The 19,772-nt window shown below is 55.5% G+C and overlaps 7 protein-coding genes across 7 annotated transcripts; 4 read left to right on the plus strand and 3 right to left on the minus strand.

The window, feature by feature from the left end:
* Positions 1-750: 750 nt before the first annotated feature.
* Positions 751-2,513, minus strand: N7510_008617 (kleisin alpha; the record flags this gene model as incomplete). Its single annotated transcript, XM_056980542.1, has 2 exons — positions 751-2,193; positions 2,250-2,513. The coding sequence occupies 2 exons, from the start codon at positions 2,511-2,513 to the stop codon at positions 751-753; spliced, it is 1,707 nt and encodes a 568-aa protein (XP_056830751.1).
* A 1,168-nt stretch (positions 2,514-3,681) lies between these two features.
* Positions 3,682-6,972, plus strand: pmr1 (Ca(2+)/Mn(2+)-transporting P-type ATPase PMR1; the record flags this gene model as incomplete). The annotated part of the gene is made up of 3 exons (XM_056980543.1): positions 3,682-3,786; positions 3,841-6,340; positions 6,398-6,972. The coding sequence occupies 3 exons, from the start codon at positions 3,682-3,684 to the stop codon at positions 6,970-6,972; spliced, it is 3,180 nt and encodes a 1,059-aa protein (XP_056830752.1).
* Positions 6,973-8,345: 1,373 nt separating this feature from the next.
* Positions 8,346-10,223, plus strand: N7510_008619 (ammonium transporter; the record flags this gene model as incomplete). The annotated part of the gene is made up of 4 exons (XM_056980544.1): positions 8,346-8,454; positions 8,514-8,845; positions 8,917-9,508; positions 9,568-10,223. 4 exons carry the CDS (start codon positions 8,346-8,348, stop codon positions 10,221-10,223), a joined length of 1,689 nt encoding a protein of 562 aa, XP_056830753.1.
* A 763-nt stretch (positions 10,224-10,986) lies between these two features.
* On the minus strand, positions 10,987-13,517 carry N7510_008620 (Golgi transport complex subunit COG4; the record flags this gene model as incomplete). The annotated part of the gene is made up of 2 exons (XM_056980545.1): positions 10,987-12,246; positions 12,303-13,517. 2 exons carry the CDS (start codon positions 13,515-13,517, stop codon positions 10,987-10,989), a joined length of 2,475 nt encoding a protein of 824 aa, XP_056830754.1.
* Positions 13,518-13,766: 249 nt separating this feature from the next.
* N7510_008621 (SIR2 family NAD-dependent protein deacylase) lies at positions 13,767-14,867 on the plus strand (the record flags this gene model as incomplete). Its single annotated transcript, XM_056980546.1, has 1 exon — positions 13,767-14,867. The coding sequence occupies one exon, from the start codon at positions 13,767-13,769 to the stop codon at positions 14,865-14,867; it is 1,101 nt and encodes a 366-aa protein (XP_056830755.1).
* Positions 14,868-15,184: 317 nt separating this feature from the next.
* On the plus strand, positions 15,185-16,880 carry N7510_008622 (putative hexokinase Kxk; the record flags this gene model as incomplete). Its single annotated transcript, XM_056980547.1, has 5 exons — positions 15,185-15,224; positions 15,287-15,409; positions 15,460-15,485; positions 15,544-15,951; positions 16,005-16,880. The coding sequence occupies 5 exons, from the start codon at positions 15,185-15,187 to the stop codon at positions 16,878-16,880; spliced, it is 1,473 nt and encodes a 490-aa protein (XP_056830756.1).
* A 317-nt stretch (positions 16,881-17,197) lies between these two features.
* Positions 17,198-19,242, minus strand: N7510_008623 (WD40 repeat domain-containing protein; the record flags this gene model as incomplete). Its single annotated transcript, XM_056980548.1, has 4 exons — positions 17,198-17,349; positions 17,417-18,272; positions 18,330-18,845; positions 18,904-19,242. 4 exons carry the CDS (start codon positions 19,240-19,242, stop codon positions 17,198-17,200), a joined length of 1,863 nt encoding a protein of 620 aa, XP_056830757.1.
* Positions 19,243-19,772: the final 530 nt, after the last annotated feature.

A 19,772-nucleotide genomic window follows, 5' to 3' on the forward strand; every position in this document is an offset into this window, starting at 1 on the left:
TGCAGTGAGTCCACAGAGCGTGGAACTCGGCTGAAACGAATGCGTGCGGGGGTATAAAACGATGACACCCGGGCAGGGTTTATATGCCCATGCGATTTAGCTCGGTGTCGCGCGCGCGTCCTCGATGATTAGCAAGCAACCTGGCGAACTAGTTAGCACCCCCCCGTGTGGCGTGATGACTCTTCGGGATCGCTGCAATGATGCGGGAATTGCAGCTTTGTGCAGTAGTTTTTCACCAGAAAGAAAGAAAGCACTCGCCCTGGAACTCGGCACTGGTGAAACTGATTTGCCAGGGGTGAGCTTTTCGCCGTATTTTAGTATGAATCCACTTTTTTTTTCTTGTGTTTGTGATAAGCCGCACACACGGCCGAGTGATATCATCCCCGCTGTGGCAATCGGGCCGAACGCCGATATGGGAACTAAGGTCGACGGATATAACTAGATCTCGGAATTACTGTATACTGTGTACGTCGCACTGCCGAGGCATCCGTAAAGCTTGGCCGATTCTCATGTAGTAGACGGACGTATGTTCAATTAACTGGCTACTCGCTAACTACCTAGCTAGTCCACTGGAAAGCAATAATAACCTAACAAAGCCCTTTTCTCCAAACCCAGCAGCACCCAAAACTCCTTAGTCACCCCAATGGGCCACTGATTTCAGACAAGGAAGATTACCCAATAAAACAAATACCCCGATTCCAATCACAGCTCCAAAGCAACCAGCACTGTACATGAATACCAACAAGCCATCTACAGCGCCTGCACCAGCTGGCTAGCCGGGACGCCATCGGCATTCTCCTCCGCCCAAGATCCCCACAGTGCGGGCTTGCCGCGGATCTTGAGGGGGCCGCCAATGGACTTGGAACCTTGCTCGGCCTGGACCGCATCTTTCGTGGCGAGCACCAAGACTTCGAAGAACATCTTGGTCGCATCCGCTTTGCTGGCTCGCTTCTCCGGCAGCAGGTCCTGGAACAGAACGCTCTTCTTCTGCTCCGGCTCACCCAGGCGCTCTCGCAGGATGTGCACGGCGTGCTGGGTGCCCATCGAGACGGGACCGCTGTCCAGGGGACGTGCAGGATCAAAGTCATCCAGCGGCTGTTGGATGCCATCGTCGTCGCTCATATGCAGTTCCTGATTCTCCTCGTCGCCAGGGAACTCAATCTCCGACTGCGGCAGAGTGGTATCGAGACCAATCCCTTCGTCCACCGCCACAATCGCTTCTTCATCGCCAAACTCCAAGGCCGGCACGTCGGCAGCCACGTCCATGTCGGAGATACCGCTGTCGCGCTTCCGCTTGAGTTCGCCAGCCTTCTTGACAGAGTCCAACGACAGCAGTCCACGAAGTTCGGGAGCCCAGCCACGACCACGCCCCTCGCCAAAGACGCTCGACACGAAGTCACCGTTCTGTTGCCGAGTCATCAACGTGAGCAAAACAGGATCGCGGGGCAGAAACGTGGCCGGCTTCAGAATCTGGGAACGATCTTTCTGGAGCGCCTTGACCTCGTTGGAGGACATGGTGGGTTCCTTATCCATTTCCATGAGCCTTTGGCGTTTAACACGCTGGCCATGCTGAGCAGCGTGCTCTTCTTGGTTCATCTCTTCTTCGAGTTGGTGCATCTGCGCCGATCCGGCATCCGAGAGCGGGCTCCCGGAGTCACGATGGAATCGATTCTCTTCCGCACGAGGAGTCAGGGCGCCGAAACCGTCGTCGTTGTCAAAGTCCAGGCCCAGGTCGTTCAAGTTGTCATGAGGACCATCATAATCCAAATTCATCTTGTCTGACTGAGCATCATCATCGCCAATGTCCAATTCCAGGTTAACGTCGTCGTTGAGCTTCCCAGCATCACTGATCATATCTTCTTCCATGGGGCGCGCTGGTGGCGCGTCACGACCAACTTCGATGGTCGTATCATCGTCGCCGATGTCAAGATCAACTAGAGAGGGGTCTTCAAGTCGCAGAGGCTCCTGAGAGACAGACCGTCGGAAAGTGCTGTCGGGAAGAAACTGGCTTCCAAAGTCCAGCTCGCCGGGGCGCTTGCCCCCAGATGACTCAAGGTTCAGATTCGAGGGAAACAGCAGAGACGTATCGAGATTCGTAAACAGGTCAGACTCGGTGAGAACGTCGGGAAGAGTAATGCCACCCGGCGCGACGACGGTACTCGTCAAGTCATTGTTATTTGTTAAGCGGAAAGCCTGCGAGGCGCGTATGGTTAGTTAATGCACAGGAACGTAACAGCGAACGGACGTACCATCTTGATTTTCATCAAGGCTTCGTTGCAGTCGTCGAGGAGGTAACGCGCTTTCCGACTGTAGATACGGACGACACCTAGCAACAGTTGACCGCTCAGACGCAGAGCCATGGGCGCCTGGCCCTGATCAACGATGGCACTGACACTGCTCTCAATGTCGGACTGGAGAATGTGCGACTTGGACAGTTTGCGCTCAATGTTGGCCGACAGCCAGACGCGGGCCAGCGGCCCCGTCTTGGACAAGAGGGTCTCCGAGTAAAACATGGTGGACAAGCAGGATTACACAAGGCAGATCCAAGGCAGGCCCTCCCAGCGTGGGCTCGGGGCGTGGAGAGACTCGAGTCACCAAATGAGACGACGCGCTTGAAACCAGGAAAACAAAAACGAGGCGACCCCTATGTTGGTTTCGCGCACGGCAATAGAAAAAACCAAGGGCTGCAATCAGAGGATGAATTCAACACAAATAGACGCGTTAAGACCAAACCATCGAGGCGGATGGGATTTGAGGGGGTTGGGGAAGGAGGGGAGTAGCGCGACAGAGGGTTGAGTTGGCAGAGAAACCAGCGAGGAACGACAGATGCGCGTCCACATTCCGGCTGACCTAATGGAGGGGGCTGGGGTGTGAACCACGTGACCTCGGGCGGACACTCGGAGTTTATACCATGTACAGTAAGTAGTAGCATGGCCCAAACATGGCTACGGCATAGACCACAGCAAATATTGTTAGACGGAGCTGGTGTACTGGTGGTACACCTACCGTAATGGAAGGCCTCTTCCTTCTCACAGGTATCCGGGTTCGACTTCAGGGTCCAGTATCATCTGTTGTCTCATCTACCCCTCTCTAAATATATCGCTTATGTCTAGTAACCTATCCTAAAATGGAATTCATCAGCGAACTCAAGCAATAGTAATTCTTCCATGAATTTCCTTCCCCTTTACGTGGCACAGTCAGTATGTATTGATGCCCCCAGCGAGTGCACGTGATGTAGCACACTAGCCCCCATGAGGAGGCCGGACTAATAGCTCTTCCGGGGTCACCAAACGGGTAAAGCATCCACATCCTGTTGGCCTCTTCGTCCTTTCACTCGCCGGCTCTCTGTCGCCTGTACCTCGTCTTCTTTTCTTTGTTTTTGGCCCTCCTCTCGTTCGCTTGATATCCCCATTCCACCTATTAATCCTGTCGACTTGTTCACCTTAGGCGACCCCTGATTCTCTCTCCTCCCCGGATTCAGATTTCAGCTTGACCCCCGTCTAGTCCCACCAGTCTAGGCCCCGTGGATACTTCGGCCAGATTGCATCTCCGAACAGTGGCTCCTTGCAGCAAAACCAATTGGAATCAAGACGGGATGATAATTGCTCTGTGATCAATCTGACGCGTGGTTTTCCTCTTTTCATTTTCCTTTTCCGTCTCTTGTCTGCCAAAGCATGAGAAATGTCAAGGTCGACAACACCTGCGCTGCCTCTGCATAATGCGCAGATCCCCGACTCATCTCGAGGCGGGACACCTCTAGGAGCGAGACCGGAGGCTCCGTCGTCGGTAAGTCCCGTAGCGTTCGGGGCAGTCAAATTCTAAGCCTCTTGTTTCTTCTAGATATCGACCTCAACCTATTCGTGGTTGGAGCCCCATGAAACCGCCGAACGACTACGTACCTCTCTTTTACATGGCTTGACCCCTTCCGAGGCCGAGGTTCGCCTAGCACGCGATGGACCGAATGAGCTACCCCATGAGGAACCCGAGCCCCTATGGCTGCGGTTCGTCAAGCAGTTCAAGGAACCGCTGATCCTTCTCCTTCTTGCCTCGGCTGGCATCTCATTCGTTATGGGCAACTACGATGACGCCCTCAGCATTACCCTCGCGGTGACAATTGTCGTAACTGTTGGATTTGTTCAGGAATATCGGTCGGAGAAGTCTTTGGAAGCCCTGAGCCGTCTCGTGCCACACTACGCTCATCTTATACGTGACATTATGCCCCAGGCAACGGGAGCTGACGTTAATATGCCTGTTCCACGAAATGCCGCGGAGGAGATGCAAGAGCTTCGGAGCAAGAGTCCCAGCTCAGTGTCCGCGGCAATCAAGGCCTCGACTACCGTTCCGGCGGCCGAGCTGGTGCCAGGAGATTTGATCTTGTTCACCACCGGAGACCGCATCCCCGCCGATATCCGGATCACCGCTGCGACCCATCTCAGTATCGACGAATCCAACTTGACTGGAGAAAATGAACCCGTTGTAAAATTTGCGGCAGCGCTTCGGAGCACACGCGGAGGAGCCGTTGAAGCGTTGAAAACTGCCACCCCACCTCGGTCGCCTTTTTACGACGCGCCTGCCACCGGAGCCGTTGGAGCTGATATTCGATTGAACGAACAGCACAATATCGCATTTATGGGGACCTTGGTCCGTTCTGGCTACGGCCAGGGCATTGTCATCGCAACTGGTGCCAAGACGGAGTTTGGTAGCATCTCGGCATCTCTACAAGAAATCGAAAGTCCGCGGACTCCCCTGCAGCTATCCATGGACCGATTGGGCCAAGAACTGAGCTATATCTCCTTTGGTGTGATCGGGTTGATTGTTGTGATTGGGCTCCTGCAGGGCCGCAATCTCCTTGAGATGTTCACCATTGGCGTTTCCCTTGCAGTAGCGGCAATTCCAGAGGGGTTGCCCATTATTGTCACAGTCACCCTCGCTTTGGGCGTGTTACGCATGGCCAAAAGAGGTGCGATCATGCGGAGACTGCCTAGCGTTGAGACACTTGGGTCGGTCAATGTGGTCTGCAGCGACAAGACCGGTACGCTCACGCTCAACCACATGACTGTGACCAAGATGTGGCATTTTGACACCATCGAGCCGTTCGAGGTTCAACGGGACATGGCATCTGTGCTGTCTCCCGGTCCTGCGGCTCGCACTGTACTTCGAGTTGGTAACATTGCGAATAACTCCCGGCTGTCACGAGTCAGTGCCAACTCGCCAGCCAGCGCATCATCAGCGGCAGTGCTATCGTCGACCATCGACAGAGATGCGAGTTCCGTGAAGAGCCGATGGGTCGGTCAACCTACCGATGTGGCTATTTTGGATCTTTTGGATACGCTGGGGGAGGACGATGTACGCGATCGGATCAGTGCTCGCGTGGCCGAGACCCCCTTCAGTTCGGAGCGAAAATGGATGGGCGTCATCATTGGCAGTGGCACAGACTCCGCCCATGGTAGCTCTGATGTTGCCTACATCAAGGGTGCTCTCGAGCAGGTTCTGTTACGATCTGATACCTACCTGACCAAGGATGGCCGAGAGGTTATCCTGGACGAGGCGCGACGCAAGGTGATTCGTGAGGCAGGCGAGAAGATGGCGGCAGAGGGTCTTCGGGTCCTCGCTTTTGCTAGCGGGCCCGTCTCCAAGGGCGGCAGGGCGTTTGGCAGCCGATCGGGAACGCCTGTTCTGGGATCTGGCGGCCAGCCCGATGATGATGATCGTTACAAAGGCTTGGTGTTCGCCGGGCTGATCGGTATGAACGACCCGCCACGCAAGGATGTACACAAGGCTATCCGGCGTCTGATGGCCGGAGGGGTGCGCATCATCATGATCACCGGCGATGCCGAGACAACGGCTGTGGCAATCGCAAAGAAACTTGGCATGCCGATCAATGAGAGTGCGGGTTCGCGGTCCGTCCTTCGGGGCGATGAGCTGGACCACATGAGCACCGCCGAGCTCGCTCAGGCCATTTCCACCACGTCGGTCTTCGCCCGTACCAGTCCTGACCATAAGATGAAGATTGTGCGCGCGCTCCAGTCTCGCGGGGACGTGGTTGCCATGACGGGCGATGGTGTCAACGATGCACCGGCGCTCAAGAAAGCAGATATCGGCATCTCGATGGGCAGGCTTGGCACGGACGTCGCCAAGGAAGCCGCCGACATGATTTTGACGGATGACGATTTCTCGACCATCCTGCGTGCGATCGAGCAGGGCAAGGGCATCTTCTATAACATCCAGAACTTCATCACCTTTCAACTCAGCACCAGTGTGGCGGCACTCACTCTCGTGCTCCTGAGCACTACACTCGGGTTCAAGAATCCACTGAATGCCATGCAAATCTTGTGGATTAGTGAGTCTTTTGTCTCATGTCATGTCAGACAACTTTTTCTAACTTCGTTTCGTCCAGATATTCTCATGGACGGCCCACCTGCTCAGTCCCTCGGCGTCGAGCCCGTGGACCCGTCGATCATGAACCGGCCACCCCGACCCAAGACGGCACGAGTGCTCACGAAACCACTCATTCAGCGAGTCCTCACCTCGGCGATGGTGATCATGCTAGGCACCCTGGCAATTTACGTGCACGAGATGGGTGACGTCGACGATGGCCAGCCTCTAGGCAAGCGTTCTAAGGTCGTCACGGCACACGACACCACCATGACCTTCACGTGCTTTGTGTTGTTCGACATGTTTAACGCGCTGACCTGCCGCAGCGAGGGCAAGTCCGTGCTCCGCGGCGAGCTGCCGCTGTTCGGCAACAAGATGTTCAACTATGCGGTGCTGGGCTCGTTGGCCGGTCAGGCTTGCGTGATCTACCTGCCGGTCCTGCAGCGCATCTTCCAGACGGAACCGCTGGGGCTCGGGTCGCTGTTCAAGCTGCTGTGCATCGCCAGCTCGGTGTTCTGGGTGGATGAGGGGCGCAAGTACCTCCATGCGCTCCGGCGGCGGCGCGGCGTGGGGGTCGGCTATAGTGTGAATGTGTGATGCATGGGTGCCGGTTGTAGCTAATGATATTGCCGTTGGATGATTCCCTTATACATAATAATAGATGACGGTCGATCATATGCAAAAAATATATTCCTAGCGATATCACGATGTCGCGATCAAAAAAGCAAAAAGAATGACCGACGCAGGGGTCGAACCTGCAATCTCTTGATTCGTAGTCAAGCGCCTTGCCATTGGGCCAGCCGGCCTTGCTGAGATGATTTCTGAAGCCAGCAATGTTCTATCAGCCAAAGGACCGCAATCATAAATCTTAGATATCTCTGGACGAACAGGTCTCACTTCACTCCCGGTCTGCATCCCGTCTCCTACTTCCTCTAGGGCATTCCCCGCACATTTGGTTCATCCACCCAGATCCACTCTTCTATGACCGTGACCCTTGTTGCTTATTAGATGAACCGAAGACTGGAAGAGCTCGTGTACCTCCAGATACCTAGCGAACCGTTTGTCACCTATTCGGGAGAACACGGCGTAGCTTATCTGGAGCCAATCGACGGTGCCCGGTCTATCACTGCACTAGTCCGCACCCGGCTAGACCGCGATCAGTGGCAACGGGCGACTTTATCTGGAGCCAATCAGAGGAGTCGAAAATCACCCAATCAGAAGCCCCAGATAACCTCCTGATAACATCCTGATAAGTGCAGTCCCTGCTTCTATACAGGCAAAACTAGATAGAGCTCGGGGGATCCTATCTCTGCGAGATAGGCCGATCTGTTATCTCTGTCATGCTCGTCGCGATCGAGTAGTATATATATACATACCCGGCATCACGTCCGCGGGACGTATTATTATGTACGTCCGACCTTGATGATTGCTCCGTTAAGGCAATCATGCACAAGACCCATGGGCGTGGAACCTTTCTCGCCGTCGCCACTGCGGATAAGATGACCCTGCGGCCCTCGGAGCCGGAGACGGGTGATGAGAGAGAGAATCATCATGATCATCGCATGGCGCGGTTATGGATGGGCTGTGTTGTTATACTCCTAGACTAACTAGAAAAAAAAATGGTTGTTTCGTTTTATCATCCGCTTATCCCATTGCTGTTGTCATCGATTATCGACCCGCTTCAGCGCCCAGGTTTTTCTTTTTCTCCCCCTCGACACCGATTTCGGTGGAGCTGTCGATCCGACTCACTTCCTGCCAGCTTCTCTTTTCCCTATAATCATTCCGATTCCTCCCCAGTGGCGATTGTTCGTCCTCCACAGCATTTCCTCTCTTCTCTCTTTCTCTCCCCTTCTCTTCAACATTCCAGTTCCTTTACTCTCCCTACCCAGCCTCCCCTGTCTTCCTTCCAATTGACCTGTTTCCCTCCCGCCCAGACCTCAAACTCTCTCGCGTGAGGTCCTCCGCGCACCATGGCGTTCAACGGGAAGGCGCCGTATGCGCCGGACTATGCCTCATACAACTGGATCGGCGCGCCCTCCGACTTTAGTCTGGCCACCAACGATCTAGGCGGTGATTCTCGTACGCACTGCTCTCTATCCTAGGATTTAACCAGCTCGGGCTAATGTAGGGTCTTGCAGGAACCGAAAATGTCAACAAATGGTTTCAATCTGGCGACCAGGCCTACATCATCGTGGCCTCCGCCATGGTCCTCGTCATGGTCCCCGGCCTGGGGTTCTTGTACTCCGGTCTGGCCCGCCGGAAGTCTGCACTCAGCATGATCTGGGCCTGTATGGCTTCCATGTCGGTCGTCACGTTCCAATGGTACTTCTGGGGCTACTCATTAGCTTTCTCGCCGACCGCAACCAATGGCTATATTGGCAACCTGCGCAATTTCGGTCTGATGAAGACCCTGGCAAACCCCAGTCCGGGCTCGCCGCTGATTCCGGACCTGCTCTTTTCGTTTTATGAGGTATGTATTTTGTATTGTCCGATTACAAGAGGGTTCTGATAAGCGGTTGCTAATACTCGGTCTCTCCGCAGATGCAATTCTGCGCCGTCACCGCTGCCATCATCATGGGCGCCGTTGCTGAGCGTGGTCGACTCCTTCCCGCCATGATTTTCGTCTTCCTCTGGGCAACAATCGTCTACTGCCCGCTAGCCTGCTGGGCCTGGAATCCCAACGGCTGGGCGTACAAGTATGGTGTCATGGACTACGCGGGCGGCGGGCCCGTCGAGATCGGGTCCGGGTTCACGGCTCTGGCTTACTCCATGGTGCTCGGTCGCCGGCAGGAGCGCATGATGCTCAACTTCCGGCCGCACAACGTCTCGCTCATCCTCCTCGGCACGGTCTTTCTGTGGTTCGGCTGGCTCGGTTTCAACGGTGGCTCAGCTTTCGGTGCTAACATTCGTGCGACAATGGCTTCCTGGAATACGAATTTGACTGCCGCGTTCGGTGCCATCACCTGGGTTCTGCTCGATTGGCGCCTGGCTCGGAAGTGGTCGATGGTCGGCTGGTGTTCGGGAACGATCTCGGGATTGGTGGCTGCCACTCCCGCTTCGGGATTTATCACTCCGTGGGCTAGTGTGATCCTGGGGATTGTGACTGGCATTGTTTGCAATTATTCCACCAAGAGTGAGTCTTGTTTTTGTCTTGGAGGCATGGTTCACCTACTGACATCTTTTGTCGCACAGTCAAATACTGGATCCGCATCGACGACTCTATGGATGTGTTGGCTGAACACGGCGTCGCAGGAATCATCGGCCTCATCTTCAATGCTTTCTTCGGCGACAACGCCATCATCGGCCTCGACGGTGTCAACACCGGCACCACCGCCGGCGGCTGGGTCATCCACAACTGGAAGCAGCTGTACGTGCAGGTTGCATATATCGTCGCCACATCGGCCTACTCCTTCGTCGTCTCCGCCATTATTGCCTACGCCATCAACGCCATCCCGGGCCTGAATCTGCGCGCCTCCGAAGAAGCCGAGCTGCTCGGGATGGACGATGACCAGCTGGGCGAATTCGCGTATGACTACGTCGAGGTCCGTCGGGATTATCTTGCTTGGACACCGCAGAAGCACGATCAGCGTGAAGACGGGCATGAGATTCCGGCTGCGCAGCGATACGGCATCGGCGAACACAGCGAGATGATGCTGGAGGGCCACGCGCCGAATGGCGATATCAGCCAGAGCAGTCGTGGAGGCAGTGAGGGTGATATGGCCATTCGGGAAATGAAACTTGCGCCTGCGCCGCGCCAGGTCGCTGAGCAGCATCCGCCTGATACTGGCGAGGCGATGGGTGGGACACCGGGCGTGTTGAGGCCCGTTGATGAGAAGACGGAGAATTAGTCTTTCTTCTCGATCTGCATAGCCACCAGCATCCTTGCATCCTTTTTTTCTACCTATCCAGCGCCAACTTTGCACCTCGCATACGTCTCATTTTCTCGCACCGATCGATATCCCTCTGAGCGCCTCATTGATTTTGTTTCCCTCCTCGCATCTACCTCCAAAAGAAAAAAAGCCTGGAGCTTTTTCTCCTGTTCTTTTCTCCTCACCTGTGTATACCTATCTACGTTCTCGACCATGACTATTTCACCACCGCCACCACCTCTATACCTCTTTCTCGTCCACCTCTTTCACCAACCGCAACCTCATCCTACACCCAACCATCGACCCTGCATACACAATACAACTCCTTGATTTTGTCAAGAAAAAGAGCACCCTTATTTGTCTGATTCTGATTCTTCTCCGGGCCTGGCGTTCATGTTCGTTCCTGGGGATTCTGTTTGTAAATACTCACTGGGTGTTGCTCTTTTTTTTCTTCTTAACTTTGCTTCTATTTACTCCGCTTGCTAGATTGAGCCTGGCGATGGGAGTTCTCGAGGATATCAGTTTTTTTCTCTCTCTGTTCCTGTGCTATTCGATGCAAAACTGCAGTATCATAGACCAGACAAAACAAGGCTATCTTGATTTTTATTTCCTTGTGCTTGTTCCCTTCCTGTAGATCACTTCCCTAGCTAGCTACTAGTTGTATGTGCATCGAGATTCATTTTCTAGTACCTTTTTATGGATCGAATATTCAAGAACGGTGTTCTATATGTACATCCCCAGATTAATCTCTCCTCACCATTCCACGTATACGCACCCTTTCCTCCCGACTCAACTTCTCCACCACCTCCGCCGCTTCACCTCCCCGCAAGACTTCATCCCACTCATCCTCATCCATTCCCATAACAAGAGTCATCTGCACGCAGCGTGCGAATGCCTCGCGGTGTTTGTATCGACCGGGAGCACCAGAGGTGTAACCCACATCAACAGCAGCGCTAACCAGGCCAGCAACATCTCGTTCCAGTCGCGCAGCACCGAGCGGGTTCACACGCCCATGGTACGACCAGAGTCTCTTCTCCAAGAGACGAGCTAGATATGCCACTGTCGCTGTGAGGAGGCGGTCAAAGGAGGCTGGGGTCAGAATCCGCGCGATGGGGGCAAGCAGGTCGGACCAGCCTGCTGCAAAGCGCGGGCGGACGAGCTCTTTGCTGCTGCGGCGGGTGGTGCCGTCGGCATTATCGTCGGAGGGCAGGTCGTGCTCGCCGCCGTCGGAGTCGGGGTGGGGCTGGTACTCGATGTCGCGGAATGCGTCTGCGAGGATGGGGCGAAGACGATTCTTGACGACGTTGTTGAAGACGACTTGGATGCCGTCGGACAGCAGATCGTTGACCTTGGCTTCGAAGCTTGAGGCTAGGGAGTAGAGTGTCTGCGCAACGCGCAGAGCTGCCGTGGGGGCCGCGAAGAGGGAGCGGAGGTGTTCGGTTGCGATGGGCTGGCTGTCCTCCGCAAGGGACTGTTTCGAGCCCGTATTGTTCTGAACAATGCGGCGGATGTAGTCGACTGCGATGTCGAGGTTGTTGATCTGCACCAGGAATGCAATCACGGTCTGCTCTGGGGGTTGTGCCCCCTGGACCGCGGCGCGGGGATAGCACTCATCGCGCATCTTGCGCTGGGTCATCCCGATGAAGTCCGATCCCAGTACGCGGGACAGAGTCGGCACCACGTTGGTCACCACCGCTACTTGCGATGTGGCCAGCGTTTGCTGGATGACCTTGTTGACGATGTACATGATATCGTCGACTGCTGAGGTGATATGAGGCGGCTGAGCCTTCAGTGGACGTTGCGGATTCAGCGTCAATCCGGAGGGCGACTCATCTAGCTGGAATGCCTTTTCGACAGAGCGGCGGAAGAAGAAGGTCGTCATCGCGTTGAACGGCGCCACTAGCCGGTCATTGACCTTGCGGAACAAGGATGACTCCTGCAAAAAGTCCGGAAGGTTGAGTTTGCGGTCCTCATCATCGTTTCCATCCTCATCTGCAGGAGGCTTGAGAGTATGTCAGTAAGAATTTTTGTTTGAAACGAGGAACATGGGCGGCCTACATTGTATGTATCCGCCAGGAATCGACAGTAGAGTGACCACCGACCCAGCATGATAGCCATTTCATTCAAAATACCGTCGATTTCCTTCATGTCCACGCCCTCATCTTCCGTAGTTGCAATCGTGCCGGGAGCCGGGGAGTTCGTGCGCTGCGGCCCTGTACGCTGAGCAGGCAAAAAGCTTTGCACAAGAAACGTAAAAGCATAGGACTTGATATCCATCAGCTTGCGATCCACGTGCCGCTCATCGCTCCAGGTGTCGAGGATGATGCCGCCCTGCACGTCCGCCTCGATCTGCAGTCGTTCAGTGACCCGCCCCATCTTGCGCGGACCGTAGTGGCGCTCGACCAGACCTCCATGCCCATCGATGATCTGCGCGATATGTTCAAAGAGCTTCGTGAGCGCATTGGCATAGAAGAACCCGTCCTTGGTCTGAGCACCGGTTCCCGCGTTGAGGTTGATGCGTGCCCGTGTGGCCACTCCCTGGCAGACGTAGCGTCCATAGACATCCAGACCAACCTCCGAGCGTCCAATCAAAGGGAACAGTTTAAAAAAGCGAGTGATCTTCGCTCCGTCGTTTTCCTTGACGGCCTTATCGAACTCGCGCAGGAACAGACCACACAAGGACTCGGCCGCGCTTTCCAGCGTCACACTTGGTGGATCCGGGACCTCTGCAGTGGGTACCATCTCAGCGGCAAAGCCCCCATGTATCACCGCCGGAGGGATCTGGGATGCTCGGTGCAGGTAGCTGGCGGCGGTCTCCCAGTCCTGAGGAGCCCCCATTGACCCCGCCACGCCTAACGCACACGCTTTCAGCTCTGCCACCTGCTCGACCACCTCCAGAGTGGCCTTCACCCGAGCTTGTTCGAGGTCTAGACGGCGCACCGCGCTGGAGATGCGGTCAGCCGTTCCGGCGGCCTCGGAGAGCATTCCATGGCTAATGTTGCGTGTCGTGCTGGCTTGCGACCCAATGTGAGCGCGCATCAAGTCGAGCCGACCCAATTCCCGAGACAGATCTTTCTGCGAGGACACCAAGGCATCAAGGCGGGCGGTGACTGAAGCTTCCTGGGTGTGGAGGTGGGACAGCGTGGCTTTGATCTCGGCGACGGAGCTGGCGTTGAAGACGTCGGGGGGAGCAGCAGCATCGGACGCGGCCAATGGCTCTGCTGGGGAGGGAGGGGAAGGATGGCCATTCAGGGCCGGAGACGCGAGAGCCATCTGTGGCAGCGAGGGTGCGACCGAGATATGTGTACACAACGTAGTTCCGTAAGTGTGGTCTTGCCGTGGTGGGCCAGGGCGGTGAGAGCGTTTGGTCCAGACTGAGAACATATTGACAATACTGACAACTCCCTAACGATTCTCTCTTCTACAAATCCTCGTGCTGGATCCCGCTGCATCAGCTCGCTCTCTACCATTGGACGCCGTCGAAGACCCCGGCATCAAGGCCCGCGGCGCTCTCGTGCCACAATGGGCAACGAAGAGTCGACCGTTGTGGACGAGTCCATTCGTCCCTCGGTGCTGGAAGCACGCAGCATCGAGGCTGTGGCCAAGTACATCCAGGAGCACAAGGTGCGGCGCATCGTGGTAATGGTGGGTGCGGGCATCAGCACTTCGGCCGGCATCCCGGACTTCCGCTCGCCAGATACCGGCATCTACGCCAATCTTGACTTTCTGGACCTACCGGACCCCGAGGCCGTATTCGACATCAGCTTCTTTCGCGACAACCCAAAACCCTTCTACGCGCTGGCCAAAGAGCTATACCCGGGCCGTTATCGCCCGACAATTGCACACTCGTTCATTAGGCTGCTCTTCACCAAGGGCCGGTTGCTGAAACTCTTTACCCAGAACATCGACTGTCTCGAGCGCCAGGCCGGTGTGCCGGGGGAGATGATTGTTGAGGCGCATGGCAGCTTTGCCACCCAGCGCTGCATCGACTGCAAGACCCTGTACCCGGACGACAAGATGCAGGCGGTGATCGATCAGGGCGAGGTGCCCTACTGTCCCGAGTGTGGTGGAATTGTCAAGCCAGATATTGTCTTCTTTGGGGAGAGTTTGCCCGAATCATTTTTCCTGAATAACCGACTGCCCGCTGCGGCCGACCTCTGTATTGTCATGGGGACCAGTTTGTCCGTGCAGCCGTTTGCCAGCCTGCCCTCGATGTGCTCTCAGGGCATTCCGCGCGTGCTGATTAACATGGAGCGTGTTGGCGGCTTGGGGTCTCGACCGGACGATGTCTTGCTATTGGGGGATTGTGACGCGGGCGTGCGCAGGTTCGCTCGGGCGCTGGGGTGGGAGGAGGAGCTGGAGGCGCTCTGGGAGGAGACCAATCCGGACCCCAAGGCCCGGGAGGAAGAAGACAAGCCGCCGCGGACCCGGGACGAACGTCTGCAGGATGAGGTTGATCGCCTGACGGAGGAAGTTGACAAAACGTTGGGGCTGACGGATGCGTACCGGCAGCGGGTGCGCGCGCGACTCGACCAGAAGATTAATCCACACCGCCAGTTAGAGCAGGAACGAGTCGGACCGGGTCTCGCCCATGTGTTCCCGCATCTGGCGCGGGAGGAGTGAAGAAGCGAGTGTACGATTTGACGATGACCTGGGAATCATGAGTTATGGTGATGAATAAATCATATGTTACGATCAGAGAATCCAAAGTATTATTCAATAGGAGGTATGTTCCCGAGGTGCGATGATCATGGTCGTGATCGTGTATAGTAAGTTCGCCCGAACTTCCCTGGTTGAACACCGGTTCCGGATCCAGGCAGGGCCAGCCCCACGTCCACAGCGTCATCCGCATCCGTCCTTTGTATCTCTTTTTCCTTTTCCTCTCCTTTCTCCTTCTTTCTCTTCCTTTCACCCCCCAGATACACACTCCCACAGTCACTATGGTCGGAATTGGCCCCAAGCAGCCTCCCTCCCGCAAGGGTGAGTCCCGTATCCTCCGCCGCCCGACTGCTGGCGTCATACTCACCACCATGCCTCTCCAGGATCCATTGACGGTCTGCCGCAGAACCTGCTGCAGCAGATCAAGGACTTTGAGGACCAGTTCACCGTGGACCGCACCAAGCTCAAGCAGGTCGTCGACCACTTCGTCAAGGAACTCGAGAAAGGTAGGTCGTCCCGCCCCGCCGCATCGCAACACTGGCTGATCTCCGATAAGGCCTCACCGTCAAGGGCGGCAACATTGTGAGCTTCTCTTCCCAACGCAATTGATGATGGTATCCCCAACTGACTATGCTATCAGCCCATGAACGTCACCTGGGTCATGGGATTCCCCGATGGCAACGAACAAGGCACCTTCCTGGCCCTCGACATGGGTGGCACCAACCTGCGGGTTTGCGAGATCACCCTGACCGACGAGAAGGGCGCCTTCGAAATCACCCAGTCTAAATACAAGATGCCCGAGGAGCTCAAGACCGGCACCGCGGAGGAGATGTGGGAATACATCGCCGACTGCCTGCAGCAGTTCATCGAGTTCCACCACGAGGGCGAGAACCTGTCCAAGCTGCCCCTCGGTTTCACCTTCTCCTACCCGGCCACCCAGGAATACATCGACCATGGTATCCTGCAGCGGTGGACCAAAGGATTCGACATTGAGGGCGTGGAGGGCCAGGACGTGGTGCCCCCGCTGGAGAAGATTCTGCAGAAGAGGGTTTGTCTATATCAATTGGGATTTGGCGTTCTGATTCTGACAAGAAAATGCAGGGCCTGCCTATCAAAGTCGCCGCGCTGATCAATGACACCACCGGAACCCTCATCGCCTCGTCATACACCGACCCCGAGATGAAGATCGGCTGCATCTTCGGCACTGGCGTCAACGCCGCCTACATGGAGGACGTGGGCTCGTGCCCCAAGATCGCCCACCTAGGTCTGCCCGCCGATACGCCCATCGCCATCAACTGCGAGTACGGCGCCTTCGACAACGAGCACGTCGTGCTCCCGCTGACCAAATACGACCACATCATCGACCGCGACTCGCCGCGGCCCGGCCAGCAGGCCTTCGAGAAGATGACCGCCGGCCTGTATTTGGGTGAGATCTTCCGCCTGGCCCTGGTGGACCTTCTCGAGTCGCGGCCCGGCCTCATCTTCAACGGTCAGGACACCTCCAAGCTACACAAACCCTATCTGCTAGACGCGTCCTTCCTCGCCGCGATCGAAGAGGATCCCTACGAAAACCTGTCGGAGACGCTGGATCTCTTCGAGCGCCAGCTGAACATCCGTCCCACACAGCCCGAGCTGGAGATGGCCCGTCGTCTCGCCGAGCTGATTGGAACCCGCGCCGCGCGTCTGTCTGCCTGCGGTGTGGCTGCCATATGCAAGAAGAAGAATATCCAGTCCTGCCACGTCGGCGCGGACGGTTCCGTCTTCACCAAGTACCCGCACTTCAAGGCCCGTGGGGCAAAGGCCCTGCGCGAGATTCTGGACTGGGCGCCCAATGAAAAGGACAAGGTCTCTATCATGGCTGCTGAGGATGGGTCCGGTGTTGGTGCTGCCCTGATTGCCGCTTTGACGCTGAAGCGTGTTAAGGCGGGTAACCTGGCCGGTATTCGTAACATGGACGATATGAAGACGCTCCTGTAAAGGAATAGATAGATACGTGGGGAGAATAGTTTGATCTTTGCAAATTGGTTTGTTTACCTCCGAAAACTGGGTTGGAATCGGATTGGTGATGGGATTATGATATTCGTTGGTCTGCATGTTGTTGGCCTTCTTGGTTTGGTCAATATACTGGCGTGCTTTTCTGGTAGTATATACCAATAAAATTGTTCTACATTTTCTTTTCTTCCCATCTGTCGATATTCTGAATCGATGAAATGCAAGATTGTATATGTATGATATGCATTGTAGTAGATACATCTACATGGCAACTCTCTACCGTAAGAGACAAAAGCAACAGATCAACCCCGAATCTCCCACATCCGAATCTTCCCCTGCTCATTAGCCACAGCTAACTGCTCCGAGTTGGGTGAGATGGCCACGGAGGAAATGCGGCCTAGCGGCGTGTTGGAGGTCGGCCAGTTGCGATACACTGTACACGATGGAAGGTGAACTATACATAGTATATGCGGTTAGCAAATGGCCCTCAAAAAGAAATTCCAAAAAAAAAAAAAACATACCAAGTCGCAGAGCGTCCCGCTTCCATCGGCTCGCCATAACCATCATCTGCCCGTCTGGTGCAAATACCAGATGACTGATCGGAGTAGTGAGCTGGTCCAGAGCGCGCACGGGAGTTGGGTTGAGTGGGATCCCAGACTGCTTCTGCTGGTCATCTTTGGCCGAGGCGGCATATGCAGCAGCCCATTCCCGGCGGTCGTAGACGTTGACGATCCCGCTCGAACTGCCAATTGCCACCCATCGATCACCGCCAAGCTGTGTCCGGCCGGAGCGACCACCTAGGGTGAGCACAGTGGTGCCCACGGCACCGGCATCCTGCCAACGAGCCACAACCCGCCGCAGTCGGCCATCCCATTCGGATACCTCACCGTTTTTGCTAGCAACCGTCAGACCCTCGCCGTCAGACCACCATGCAAAGTCCGCGACGCCGCCGCGTCCATCAACGCGCACCTGTGCGATCCATTGTGCGGTCCCCGCGTCCAGGACGTTGATGAGACCGCCACCTTTGCGCGAGGTGCCAACCAGGCCGACGTACCGTCCGCAGGGGGATAGCTTGAATCGCTCCATGGATTTTTGCTCTTCTTTCCGGTCTGCCGAGCCATTGACTTTATCGACTTTGCCTGAGTCCAGGTCCCAGATGTGGAAATAACGCCGACGACCGGAGGCAAAGATCTTGTTGCCGGTAGGAGGCGCGAAGGCAGAGGTGTGGATTGGTGTGCGTTTGATGTGCAGGGAGGTCAGGAGCGGGTTCGGTGCTGGTGCTTGTGGGGAGATGTGGTGCAGGAACAGGGTTGATGCAGGCCCGGAAGATAGCAAGAGGGGGTAGTGCGGGTGGAACGTCAGTGAGTCGATAGAGGACTACATTTTAAGATTAGTTATAACTCAATCAGAAGCAAAAGAGGGAAGCATTCTTACCGGCTGGGTCTTGCCCACGTCTTTCACGCGCTGGATATCAATAACCTCCTGGCGCAGCTTCCGCTTGCCGCCTGCGTGGCTATTGTCCTCGATCCGGGTAAGATCAGAGGCATTCCGGAGCAACTTAGCCAGAGGCTGCGTGGACAATTGCTCCTCCTCATCGTCGGTATCCATCTCCACCCCGCTGCCAACGTCGGAATCATCTGAATCCGTCTTGCGCCGCCTCGCTGCCAGCTCGGGATTCGCCCACTCAGGCATCGGGTGCAGGCGCTCGAATTGCCTGCGCAGTCGACGGACGTATTCCTTGCCGCTAACAATATCTTCCGACTCCGTCACCCGCAGCTTCCGCAGTCTAGACTGGCTCGCGAGCGAGACTGCGAGTCGCTCATCATCGCTGTCATGCCACACAGCTGGAACGGTTTCTTCTTGATCTTCCTCCTCTGCATCGGACGGTATCTCGGGGGAGGGAATGATATCGGCGGAAACAGGTGCAGTGCCCGAGTCGAGGAAAAAGAGCTAAAATCAAAGTCAGCCATATGCAAAAAATTCGGGAAATAGATGTCATGTAACGAACATCTGCATCGGCCATGTTTTCCAGACCGCCCTCCTCTCCGTCTGTTGCCTCTTCGTCGCCGCTTTCGCTCTCGTCATCGCTCTTCAAGGTGAGAGCCATGGCATCCGCCCGATCCTGCTGGCTCTTCAATGCGCCCATAAAGCCCTCGTCGTCGCCAAAGAGCATGCGCTCGAGCTTCTTCTCGGCTTCATCCGCTTCAGGAATATCTGATTCATCCGAGCTGGTCTCATCCTCCATGTCAATGTCTTCGTCCTCCGCGCGATGCTGCATGGCGGTGGGTTCGAAGGGAGACCGAGTGGTCGTCCGCTTCGTTTTTGGTTTCATCGCAGTTTTCAACATGGTGACAGCTGTGTAGATTTTGACAGCAACAAGGCCTGCAGAGCGCAGAGTACTGTTGCGATTGTTGGTCCGTAGGCGGAGTTCAGAATAATTTTCTTTGGAAATTTGCAAAGACGGCAGATCGAGGCGGTGGGATAGGCGGTCTATTCCAAAATATACTACTGTACCACCTGCATATAAGGAACGAAGTAATATAGTTACCAGTGATTTAAAAGGAAGAGGGTAAAAGGGAAAGAGAACGACCAAAAGTTGACAGCGGGATCTGCCAGTGACTAAAAGAAAAAGCCGACCACGCTCCAGATGATGTTACACACCTGGGGAGAAACCAGCAGCCCCAGCGTAGGGATAATATCTAGACCATTCGTGTAATTAATGCTAAACCCCCTGAGCCACCATAGTGCCCGAGCGACAGGCTGTGACGTTGAATCAAACATAAAGGAGAGGACTTCCTTGAATGGCTGGATTACGCAAGTCCGAAGCACCCATATACATGACACTCCCACAGTCAGAAAAGAGAACAATCGTATTCA

This window comes from Penicillium lagena (genome assembly GCF_028827675.1).
Source record: "Penicillium lagena strain IBT 129212 chromosome Unknown utg000006l_segment0_segment0, whole genome shotgun sequence".
Taxonomy (NCBI): domain Eukaryota; kingdom Fungi; phylum Ascomycota; class Eurotiomycetes; order Eurotiales; family Aspergillaceae; genus Penicillium; species Penicillium lagena.